The following is an 11,115-nucleotide window of genomic DNA, read 5'->3' as shown; positions in this document are numbered from 1 at the left end:
GGCTCGGTGCACTGTGGGAAATTGAGGGACTGACTGCGCTCGCGCGCTCTCTCTCCCCGACTTGGAATCAGCCTCGGGACTAGGGTGGTCTTTCTAGCTCGCGGCGCTCTTTGACGTCCTACAATGACGCGTGTTCTTTTCGTTTACGACAGCCCGGGTGGACTTTTGTGCTTTACGGCAACACTTGTCTTCCCTCACCGAGCGGAAACGGAACAGCCCTGTCTGCTTTTACGACAGTTCGTCCGGGGGCGGGCGCGGCGTGATGACGTCTGTGACTGTGCGCGCGCCGCCCAAGCCCAGTCTTTCCGGCAGCCGGCAGCCCCCGGCCCGCGCGCATCTGCCTCCATCGAGACCCGCGGGCCCCCGCAGGTGAGGGGGGGGGCGCGCGCGCGGGGCCCCGCGGCTCGGAGTCTGCCGGGCCCGGATCCGGCCTGGACACGGGATCCCCCGGCCCAGAGGCCGCCGCCCGCGGGGAGACCAGGCCTCGCCGGGCCTGCTGGGGCCTCGGCCCGCGCGGCGTCTGCCCTGGCTGGGACAGAGGCCCGGCCTCCCCGCTGGGCTGCTCGGCTGGACCCTGGCTGCCGGGCACGGCTCCCGCACACGCCGAGCCGGGCCCTGCCGCGCCGCCGAGCCGAGTGACCATGTGCGGAGCGGGGCTGCTGGCTCGCCGCTTCTCGCTAACCTGCGGGACTCGCTGCTGCAGGAACTAGCCGTGGCCCAGCATGTAGGCCCCGATCCTCGAAGGTTTAGGTGGTTAGCTCCCGCTGATTTGCTTGAGTGTTAGGTGCCTAAATACTTTTGAGGAACTGGGTCTTAGTGACACAGGATTAGACATTTCTGTGAATAAGGGTAGCTGCTTCTTTGACATTAGCTAGGACAATAAAGAACTATAAGGACAGCAGATCCCCAAGCATAAAGGCATAAAGTGGTCTCCAGCTGTGGTCAGAAAGAAACATCCATCAGGGAAAATAATTGTGCTATTATGCACAGTAAAGAGAGATATTAAACATTTTTTTCTGGGGCTTTTTATATTGTCATTGGCAGAGGCAGGTTACTTGACTATTGATTTTTTTTTTTATTTTTTATTTTTTTTGTCTAACAATTCAGTTGATAAGATTCTTACAAAGGAAAGTAATTATTACATTACATACGGACAATGCTGTCAGAGCTCCTGAGACTTTCACCTTTTCCTTGACCCCAGAAATTCTGGGCAATGACCCTGACCCTGGAAACTTTTCTGTGTGTGTGGCCTCAATAAAAATGGTGCTGCCTTCTCTTGTCTTTTGAATAGGCATCATTGCCCAGTCACTGTCAGATGAAGTTTCCCAGCAGCCTTATCTTCAGTCTTGTAGGGCTAAAATGTTCCTAACACTTGACCACCCCCATCCCCTTTTTTTTTTTTAAAGGATTTTACAAGATGGCTAAATTCATGACGCCTGTGATCCAGGACAACCCCTCAGGTTGGGGTCCATGTGCTGTTCCTGAGCAGTTCAAAGATATGCCATATCAGCCCTTCAGCAAAGGAGATCGTCTGGGAAAGGTACCTGTGCTAATGCTGCTAAATGAATCACTGGAGCAATCAGTTAATGCCCATGTATTCATCTGCGTGGCAATTCCTGTTAGCTGTTCTTGTCATATGGGCTGTCTGAGTCCTGTACTTTTCCCTACAGTGCCCCCACATGCACACTCACACATACCATTGGTGCTCCGCTACTTATAGCTTCCTTTTCCCATATTGCAGGTGCTGCAAGAAGTGGTATATGAACCATGACCTCTTGATAGTGTGTGTATGCAGAGCAGGGAGTTTGAAAGAATATTGATAGTTATAAGATGATTGTAAGGTAGGCTCTGGAACATAAAGCACTAATTTCTCTCAATGAGTGGCATCTGGATTAAGAGATTGTGGAGAGCGAGTTTAAAATGTTGGTTGACACACGCTCATCAACTTTTCCTCGTTTTTTTTATTAGGTTGCAGACTGGACAGGAGCCACTTATCAGGACAAAAGATACACAAGTAAGTGCTATTTTGGTGGCTGCTCTTGTCTGAGATACTTCACGTGAGGTTTCTTCTGTCATCATCGATGCTTCCTTCCCTCATCGCTGTCTTTAGTAGTGTCTATGAAACCTATGTCCTACAGATCTCCACCAAGTGAGAGAAGTTTCTTGAACTCAGAAGTGTGCCCTACCCTTGGAGAGAGGCACCTGGGGCTGTCTCCATCCTTAGGGGTTTCTCCTGGCTTTGAGCTTCCTTGTGAAAAGGAACTTGTCTGGGAGGATGGGGGACCCTCCCACAATGGACTGCTCTAAGAGAAAAGCCCTACCTCTGATTTCAAGCTCGGGTGAGCCAACAGACAGGGTAGGCGTGCTAACGCTGAGCTCTTCTCATGAGGCATGGTTTACAAACCAGCAGTAAGCTAATTTGGGTCATTGTGTCCTCAGATAAGTACTCATCGCAGTTTGGTGGGGGAAGCCAGTATGCGTATTTTCATGAGGAGGATGAGACCAGCTTCCAGCTTGTGGACACAGCACGTACACAGAAGACGGCATACCAAAGGAATCGTATGAGATTTGCACAGGTATCTTGCACATTTCCTGAACCCTTTCTGAAACAGTGGAATTGCTGTAAAGATATCATTTATAACCTGAACATCCCTTCCCTTCTCTTCCTCATTCTCAGAGGAACCTTCGGCGAGACAAGGACCGCCGGAACATGCTTCAGTTCAACATGCAGACCCTGCCTAAGAGCGCCAAACAGAAGGAGAGGTGAGGGCCCCAAACCTGAACTCTCTGCTGGTATTGGATCTCTGATCAGGTGTCTAGGTTTGCTAACTGGCTTCTGTCAATTGAGTTTTTGTAACAAAAACCCAAGACTTCCAAGACAGGTCTTTTGCTAGGCTCTGCTGTGGTTTGAAGTAATGGTTTCATGTGATGATTGTGGAACCAACAGGGTTTTCTAAGCCAAACTCAGGAAAATAAATTACTGTTGTAAAAGCAGCATGTGCACCTTCTAAGAGCTGTAGTGCAATCTTCAAAGGCTGGGTTGTCCAACTGCTGTTGCCATTTTCAAAGAGTCATTGAGAGCATACAGTGCCTCAGCCTGCTGTGGGGTCCAGTAGTTCAGCAGATGCTCTGAGTGGCTTGGGACTTGAGAGCCCAGTGGTTTCAGCAGTGACTTGTGAAGATGGGAGTGCTGGGGACACGCTGATGGAACTGTGTCTCATGAGGTTGTCACATTCCTCTATTTACAGAGACCGTCTACGTCTACAAAAGAAATTTCAGAAGCAGTTTGGAGTGAGGCAGAAATGGGACCAAAAATCACAGGTAAAGTAACTGATTTTTAACTGTGCTGTTTGATCAGTTCCTCTGGCTGCTCTTATTATACAGACTTCAGTGTACCCTGTTCCCTGTGGTAGCATTCCTCTAACACCCTCCTCCTGCTGCTGTGCTCACACGAATCCTGATGTGCTGTGTCTCTTCCTTTCTTTCTTTGTCCATATGCCCTTCCTCTGGCCACACAGCAGAAGCCTCGCGACTCCTCTGTTGAAGTTCGCAGTGACTGGGAGGTGAAGGAGGAGATGGATTTCCCTCGGCTGATGAAGATGCGCTATCTGGAGGTGTCAGAGCCACAGGACATGTGAGTTCAAGACAACTGAGGCCCCTGTGGGTATTTATTTTGACATAATCTGTGTGTGGAAAGGGATGGGTACTGGCTTGTGATCTAGTTTTATGAAGTTCCTTTTGGGGGAGGTGCACAAAGTCAGTAGAAATACTCTTGCCAATCACTGTGGCTCCCTGGCACTCTGAGATGGGGTTATTTGTGCTGGTGTCTCATGACTACTTACTCGTTATGTCTGCAGAGAGTGCTGTGGCGCCTTGGAATATTATGACAAAGCCTTTGACCGCATTACCACAAGGAATGAAAAGTCCTTGCGGAGCATCAAGCGCATCTTTCACACTGTCACCACTACTGATGACCCAGTCATTCGCAAGGTATTATTGTCCTTCCTGCCCATCAGCTCACAAGATACACTAGTATGTATATTACTGTGTGGTATTTTTTGGACCGTGCGGTTCCCTGTCTGTCCTAAGCCAAGGGGTCCAAGATGGTCCTGCTTCCTGGAGTGAGAAGAGATTAACAGAAATATCCCAGGACCCTGCTCTTTAGACAGTAGAAATTTGTGATCTCCATACCAAAGGGAATGGTATTGGCCAAGGCAGAACTGATTAACACATGGATAGATATCAGCCAAAGGAAAGCCCTATTGTGGATGGGCAGATAGGCAGACCTACAGGCAAGAAGGATGAAGGAGAAGAGAAATGTCAGGGTCACAGATCTGATTCCCAAGATTTCTGGTCTTGAGAGGAAAGGATAATTCTTAGTGTTGCTGAAGTCAGGGACAGAGGATGAAGAACTTATTCTCTTCCTTGCAGATGCAGATATCCCTTCTCTGTTATAAGTTCTGTCTTTTTTCCCCAACTTGTTGGGGCATTTTCAGGGCTGGATTTTCTGGGCAGCATTTGGCTGACCAACTTGTTGAATGAGTTCAGGTAGGATCAGTGGCATTTGACACGTTTGTGTCCAGATGTCATTGGTGTGCGTCAGAGTCTTGTATCAGCCCAGCCTCCAGAGTCTAGAAGAAGGGAATCAGCGTCTGGTTTGCTAAGGCTGCAGTTTACTTTTGGGTGGTGGGGAGAAGAATGTATGCTGTCTTCACTCACATTCTTCCCTCTGTCTGCAGCTGGCGAAGACCCAGGGAAATGTGTTTGCCACAGACGCCATCCTGGCCACACTGATGAGCTGTACTCGCTCTGTGTATTCCTGGGATATCATTGTCCAGAGAGTTGGATCCAAGCTCTTCTTTGACAAGAGGGACAATTCTGACTTCGGTGAGGAGGTTGCTAGGATCAAGGTTGGGCAAGGGAACAAATTACAGCTTTCTGCATTTAGTGTTCCTTGTCCCCTTGAAGTCAATATTACCTCTCAAGTGTCCACACTGTGTCTGAAACAACCCAACAGCTGCACTACTTGCATGTGCTTTGAACAGATTTGGTGCACAGTATGAGGCTTGAGTGCCCTTTTCAGAGGGGTAACTATCCTCCTGATGATCGTTTGAACTTGACTCTTTTCCCAGACCTGCTGACAGTGAGCGAAACTGCTAATGAACCACCACAGGACGAGGGCAACTCCTTTAATTCACCTCGCAACCTGGCCATGGAAGCAACCTACATCAACCACAACTTCTCCCAGCAATGTCTGAGAATGGTAAGAGGCAAGTGGGCTTAGCAAGGCCTGTCACGCAGACAGTACTGTGGAAGACTGAGTCTGCAGGTCTGGAACTTACTATTAATATCGGTGCTGGAGCAGCCTCTTATTAGAGCGACAGGCACCTCTATTTGCAGTGTTACTTTACATATAAATCATTCCAGTTCTGGATGTGTGGATTAACTTTGTGCAGGTGGGGGGGTTTGTAGAGAGAACACCCCTCTTCTTCTTCATGGAGCATTCCATAAAGAGGAAATCCCACCCCATCACTGAACCAGTCAGGATTGTGACAGCACTGAGGCAAATTAAAAGGCTCTGTGGAATGCTGGATGCTGATTGGCTGAGGGAAAGAGACTTTAGTTCCAAGGGCAGATGGAAGGTGAGTGGCTGCTGGTGATGTGGACATATTGGAGAAAGTCCAGAGAAGAGCCACAAAAATGATTAATAGGTCACATTTTTCAGACCATAAGGAAAGATGGGGGGGGTGGAATGGATTTGTTTAGTCTGGAAAAGAGAGAACTGACAGGGGACAAAGTTTTCAAGTACATAACAGGTTGTTATAAAAAGGAAGGTGATAAATTGTTCTCCTTCACCACAGAAGACAGTACAAGAAGTAGTGGGCTTAAATTGCAGCAAGGAAGATTTAAGGTTAGACGTTAAGAATAACTTCCTGTCAGGGTAGTTAAGCACTGCAACAAATTACTTAAGGAGGTTGTGGAATCTCCGTCATTGGGGGTTTTTAAGAACAGGTTAGACAAACACCTGTCAGGGATAGTCTAATCTAGATAATACTTAGTACTGCCTCAGAGCAGGGGACTGGACTAGGTGACCTATTGAGGTCCCTTCTGGTCCTACATTTCTATGATTTTATTATTCATATCTATGATTGTGTTTCTGATTAGCTGCCTTAATTCTCTCAAGTTGTTGGGCTTCTCGTGATCTGTCCTGGCTTTCTCTGCAGGGGAAGGAAAAATACAAGTTTCCCAACCCAAACCCATTTGTGGAGGATGACATGGATAAGAACGAAGTGGCCTCTGTTGCGTACCGGTGTGTTGTTTGCTTCAAGCATGTGTATAGGTTTGGGGAGGGAGGTTCAGAAGGGGGTGGAGTGTGACTTCTATTAACAGCTTGCTAGTGGTAGTGTGACTAAAGCTTTATTTCCCAGGGGCATTGCCACACTGTGATGTGAGAGATTCTGGGACTTATGCTTCAGGGTGGTATCTCTCACCTTCATACTGGGTTTGAAAGGAGCGGGGTGAAATCCTCACTGTGGGCCGATAGGGGAGGAAGGGTCTGGCTTTTGTGACTGCTTAAGTGGATCCAGGAGCGGGGGTGGAAAATAACACAGCAGATTCTTTGCTTGCAGGTACCGAAGGTGGAAACTGGGAGATGACATAGACCTGATTGTCCGCTGTGAACACGACGGAGTGATGACAGGAGCTGGCGGAGAAGTATCATTCATCAACATCAAAACACTGAACGAATGGGATTCCAGGGTGAGGAAGAACCAGATACCAAACTTCTCTAGGTCCTCCATTGCTGTCTGATGTACCAGGTACAGCAGGCAAGACGTGAGACAAGCCTCTTGCGTCACCCCATGTGTCTGTTATGTCATTACATCCCATCAGAAAACAGTGACTGCGGAGGACCATCAGTGCCAGCTAAACTGACTCCGTGTCTCCCAAGTGCTGGGTAGTCTGTTTGAACCCTCTTCCAGGCTCCTGCATTTCATGTGATAGCCAGTCCGATGGAGCTCTCCCTTGACTTTTTTCCCCGGCCAGCACCCTGTATACTGGCCAGTACGTATCACTCCCTCCAGAATCAAGGAGTCCTTTTAAGCCTCCCATCTCTTCTCTGCATAGTATAATTGGGTAGCTCGCAGGTGATCCCTATATGTTCTCATCATAGTTGCAGAGATAATTACACCCATGGCTTGTTGACTGTCAGTTTGACCTCTCTTTTCAGCATTGCAATGGAGTGGACTGGCGTCAGAAGCTAGATTCTCAGAGAGGAGCTGTGATTGCCACCGAGCTGAAAAACAACAGTTACAAATTAGCCCGTTGGACGTGTTGTGCACTGCTGGCTGGATCGGAGTATCTTAAACTTGGGTGAGACCAATATAGGATTTGTCTGTCAAGTACCTTCTGAATGCTTTTGCTGTCGTGTGGTGGTATATATGTATGGGAGAGCTGGTTTTAGGAGCAGAATTCCCTCCCATTTTTATTCCGTTTGGCAAACCAAAACCTACTTTTGAATATATTTTAGCATTGGTGACTGGGGCAGAATGGGGTACAATGCAGACTGTTGTTTGAGGCAAGCTGCTTCCCCACAATGTCCTGCTGACTGACCACCTGTACATGTGACAGTGGAGTTCATTCTCCATGGCCCATTCAGTTCTTGGCTTGTCTGCTGAACATAGGACATAATTATAGTGGTTAATGTGGTGACCCGTTTAGATCTTGACTGAGACTCCTGGCACATCGTCGAGAGATGTATTGGCGGGGGATCTGTGACTTGAACCTGGCAACTTAAAAGTGAATGGCCCTATGTCCCATTACTGATCTCCTGAGCAATCCACTCCTGATATTAGCCTCTCCTTCTTCCAGTCCCCAAAGCACCTTAGCCAAGTGGCTTTTTCCTTGTTTATTTCAAAATGTTGGCACAGAGTTGATGCAGTTCTCTTAATTGGAACCCCCCTCTGCTGGCCAGCCGACCTAGTCAGTTGCACAACAGAAGCTTTGGGTGCTGGTTTGTACCATGTATATTTCTCTTTCATTGACATTTTAAATCAACTTTGTTGCTGCGACACACTTTCTCGAACACTTTTTTCATCTCTGGTGACTGGGTGTTTAAAATAAGATGCTTGATATTTCAAATCTAGCTTCTTTGCCATCTCTCTGGTTTCAGTCCACTTGATGTGATGTGCAGCTGCCTCAGACTAATTTGTTGTTTGAATCAGAACTCCCTGCTAAGGACTCTATTGTTAAATCTCTGTCTTTCCTGTTTGTGGGACCTGGGAATCATCTCCTTTATCACCTCTTTTGTTTTGGACGATGGAAGTGTAGTTCCTGCTCTCTTTGGCTTAGCAACCCTATCCGTTTTACTCTGGCCTGGTCTACATTACGGAGTTAGATTGACATAAGGCATCTTATGACCTAACTCTGTAAGCATCTACATTACAATGTAGCTCCCAGTGATGTAAATCCACCACTATGTCAACTTAATAACTCTACCTCCGTGACAGGTGTAGTAGTTAGGGTGACATAGTGTCCATGCAGACACTGCGTTACTTACGTTGCCTCACCTGGGACTCACACCTGGAGCCCCCCTGCTGCCGGGGACTGACAGCCCAAGCTGTGAGCCTCGGCGGCAGGGGGGCTCCAAGCTGTGAGCCTGCGGGGCGGCGGGACTCCACTCATCAGTGCCCCACACAGTTAAGTCAATGGAAGCACTCCTGATGAGGGGACACACTGCTGACAGAAGGACTTTTGTGTTTTGTGAAACACTGCTTTAATTACTGCAGTGGCTGTACACTGACTTGACTTAATTTGGTAGTGTAGACAAGCCCTCAGTTACTGTCTGAGACACAGGATTGGCTCCCAAGAAGGGAGTCCTGTCCATTTTCCCCTTTGAAGTGGGGGGTGTTGATTCCTGCAGCTCAGCCCAGAAGTTAAAATCTAAGTGATCACCTCATTTTGGTGACTTCCCTATGAAGTCTGGGCTGGGGCATTGAATTTCCTGACCTTTTTTGCCTTTCCTCCCCAGGTACGTGTCCCGTTACCACGTAAAGGACTCTGCACGCCACGTGATCTTGGGCACACAGCAGTTCAAGCCGAATGAGTTTGCCAGCCAGATTAACCTGAGTATGGAGAACGCATGGGGCATCCTGCGCTGTGTCATTGATGTCTGCATGAAACTAGATGAGGGCAAATACCTCATCCTCAAAGACCCCAACAAGCAAGTGATCCGGGTTTACAGTCTCCCTGATGGCACCTTCAGCTCCGATGAGGAGGATGATGATGAAGAGGAGGAGGAGGAAGAGGAAGGTCTGTAGAATGCTCAGTGGCGCTGGTGCTCAGTGACTGAGGCCTGAGAGAAAGGGGGTAATGTAACTGGGGGATTAGATCTCAGAATTTCCAAGCTGCCTATCAAGGTGAGAGGTGGTGTGTGGAGAGTACGGTCACTGTGGATCTTTCGATCAGTGGTGAAAGCAGAGTAAACCTGTTAACTACTCCCAGAGACTGGAAGACTAATGAAATAAATACAAAGGAATCTAGAGAGATCTAAAAACATGAGAAAAGAGTTGCAACGAGTCTCACATGCGGGGAGGGGCGGGGATTAATTCATCTGAGAGGAAAACATATTCTGAAACCCTGAGTAGAAGGGGGAGTAACTTGGAAAGGAAAGCTCAGCTCAGTAATACTGTGACATTGGGGGGGGGGGGTGGTAGGGACTGATTTCAGCACAAATGGCAGGTGCTCAGTGCTACTGAGAATCAAGCCACTATCATGACATTTAGATAAAGAGGAGCAAATCCAAAGTGAGACATTAAAAATGAGCGGCTAGACCAATTAAGCTAATGAGTCCATTTCAAATGGATGACTGGAAAGTGAGTGTGGGTGCACTAGTCATGCAGACTGGGATACTTTCTACAATGAAGGAAAATCCTGGGGCAAGTGCTGGCTCGCCTCCCCACTACCTGAAACAATCCCTGATCCCTGGCATGTGCCCCTCATGTTCTATCTCCACTGTGGGAGGCAAGCCAACTTGAAGCTCATGTTCATGGGATGTTAAAAAGGTGTGAATGCTGTTTTAAGCTCTTCGTAGACTTGGGCAGATCTGTTGGACTTGGATCTGTTCACTATTTGAAGGTTTTCTGAACAGTCATAATACCTAAAGACTTTTTTTTAATTAAATTTTTTAAGATTCTCAAGTGAATCACGCAGCAACAAAAATAATTTGTAGCAATTTATGTGGTCGTGTTGTTTTGTTGTAGATGTGGCCCTAATGAACAGTCTTGTACTGGGTGAAAAGGGCAGGCAAGATTGCGCCATGAAGAGTAAAAGATATTTTGTTGTTGTTGTTGTGGCATTTTCTCAGGGGATGGGGTGTCTGCTGCTTCACATTGTCCCACCACAACCTCTTTTCTCTCTTTCAGAGGAAGAGAGCTAAACCCTGTGGTCAGGGAGCAGGGGCTTCAGTGACCAAACGCTCGTCCCACCCCTGTGTTGTTGTGGGTGGAATCTTAGCTGAACCTTTGCACCGTGCTCATTTACAAGTTTAATTAACAGAATAAAGAGTTTTGTTCTGTTTAATGAGTTTGTTGTTCATTGTCTTATGGATAAATATACTGTACACCGAAACCTACCTTACAAATGTGGTGTGAAAAGAAACCCTGGGAGGAAAGCAGCTGTTGAAATGGCAGGTGAGCTGTTGTAATAAAGTATGCTGCTTTACAAAAAGTTTACCACCTCCAACTATTTTGTATGTCTTCTCTGCCACCATTTTGTGCTAATGTTTTCCTGCTTCACCCAGTTGGGAAGAGGTAAGTATTCTTCTCTACTGCAGTAAAGGAAATAGAGGTTAAACAGTTTTTCCTCTTCTCCCGGGTACAATGAGTGGTGATATCAGAGACCTCAGTGCATCTGAAATATGTGTAATTATTGGTATCCCTTTCTGACTGACAGCACGCTGGTATAGAGCCACAATGAGTATTAGCTCCTCTGACAGCTTGTAGTTTGGAACATCAAAAAGTGCCCTAGGTTGGGGTTTCTCCCATGAAGGAATTCCCAATCAAGCTAATGTAGATGTCTCAGTTCTGCAGAGGGGGGTGGTACTAATAGTTTTGGCAG

General features: G+C 47.4%; 1 protein-coding gene across 3 annotated transcripts; it reads left to right on the top strand.

The window, feature by feature from the left end:
• Positions 1-234: 234 nt before the first annotated feature.
• On the top strand, positions 235-10,578 carry EIF3D (eukaryotic translation initiation factor 3 subunit D). 3 transcript variants are annotated; one of them, XM_073325144.2, is made up of 15 exons: positions 235-369; positions 1,407-1,540; positions 1,969-2,014; positions 2,440-2,576; positions 2,678-2,763; positions 3,249-3,321; positions 3,522-3,634; positions 3,858-3,990; positions 4,740-4,887; positions 5,133-5,263; positions 6,225-6,310; positions 6,630-6,759; positions 7,229-7,371; positions 9,029-9,309; positions 10,422-10,578. In XM_073325144.2, exons 2-15 carry the CDS (start codon positions 1,418-1,420, stop codon positions 10,433-10,435), a joined length of 1,644 nt encoding a protein of 547 aa, XP_073181245.1. In that variant the 5' UTR covers positions 235-369; positions 1,407-1,417; the 3' UTR covers positions 10,436-10,578. The 3 variants fall into 3 exon arrangements, with proteins under 3 accessions (XP_073181245.1, XP_073181238.1, XP_073181254.1); XM_073325137.1 differs by having other exon boundaries at positions 3,519-3,634; XM_073325153.2 differs by lacking the exons at positions 235-369; positions 1,407-1,540 and adding an exon at positions 2,139-2,339 and having other exon boundaries at positions 1,974-2,014; positions 3,519-3,634.
• The last annotated feature ends 537 nt before the right edge of the window (positions 10,579-11,115 follow it).

Source organism: Lepidochelys kempii, chromosome 1 (genome assembly GCF_965140285.1).
Source record: "Lepidochelys kempii isolate rLepKem1 chromosome 1, rLepKem1.hap1, whole genome shotgun sequence".
Taxonomy (NCBI): domain Eukaryota; kingdom Metazoa; phylum Chordata; order Testudines; family Cheloniidae; genus Lepidochelys; species Lepidochelys kempii.
Note: the sequence above shows the minus strand (reverse complement) of the source record. Positions and strands in the feature narration are given on the sequence as shown.

Excerpts from the sequence above, each read along its gene's own strand:
- EIF3D (XM_073325137.1), top strand. The coding sequence starts at position 1,418 with ATGGCTAAATTCATGACGCCTGTGATCCAGGACAACCCCTCAGGTTGG. Across the intron at positions 2,015-2,439 it reads TCAGGACAAAAGATACACAA|ATAAGTACTCATCGCAGTTT; the intron begins GTAAGTGCTATT and ends TTGTGTCCTCAG. Across the intron at positions 6,311-6,629 it reads GTGGCCTCTGTTGCGTACCG|GTACCGAAGGTGGAAACTGG; the intron begins GTGTGTTGTTTG and ends CTTTGCTTGCAG.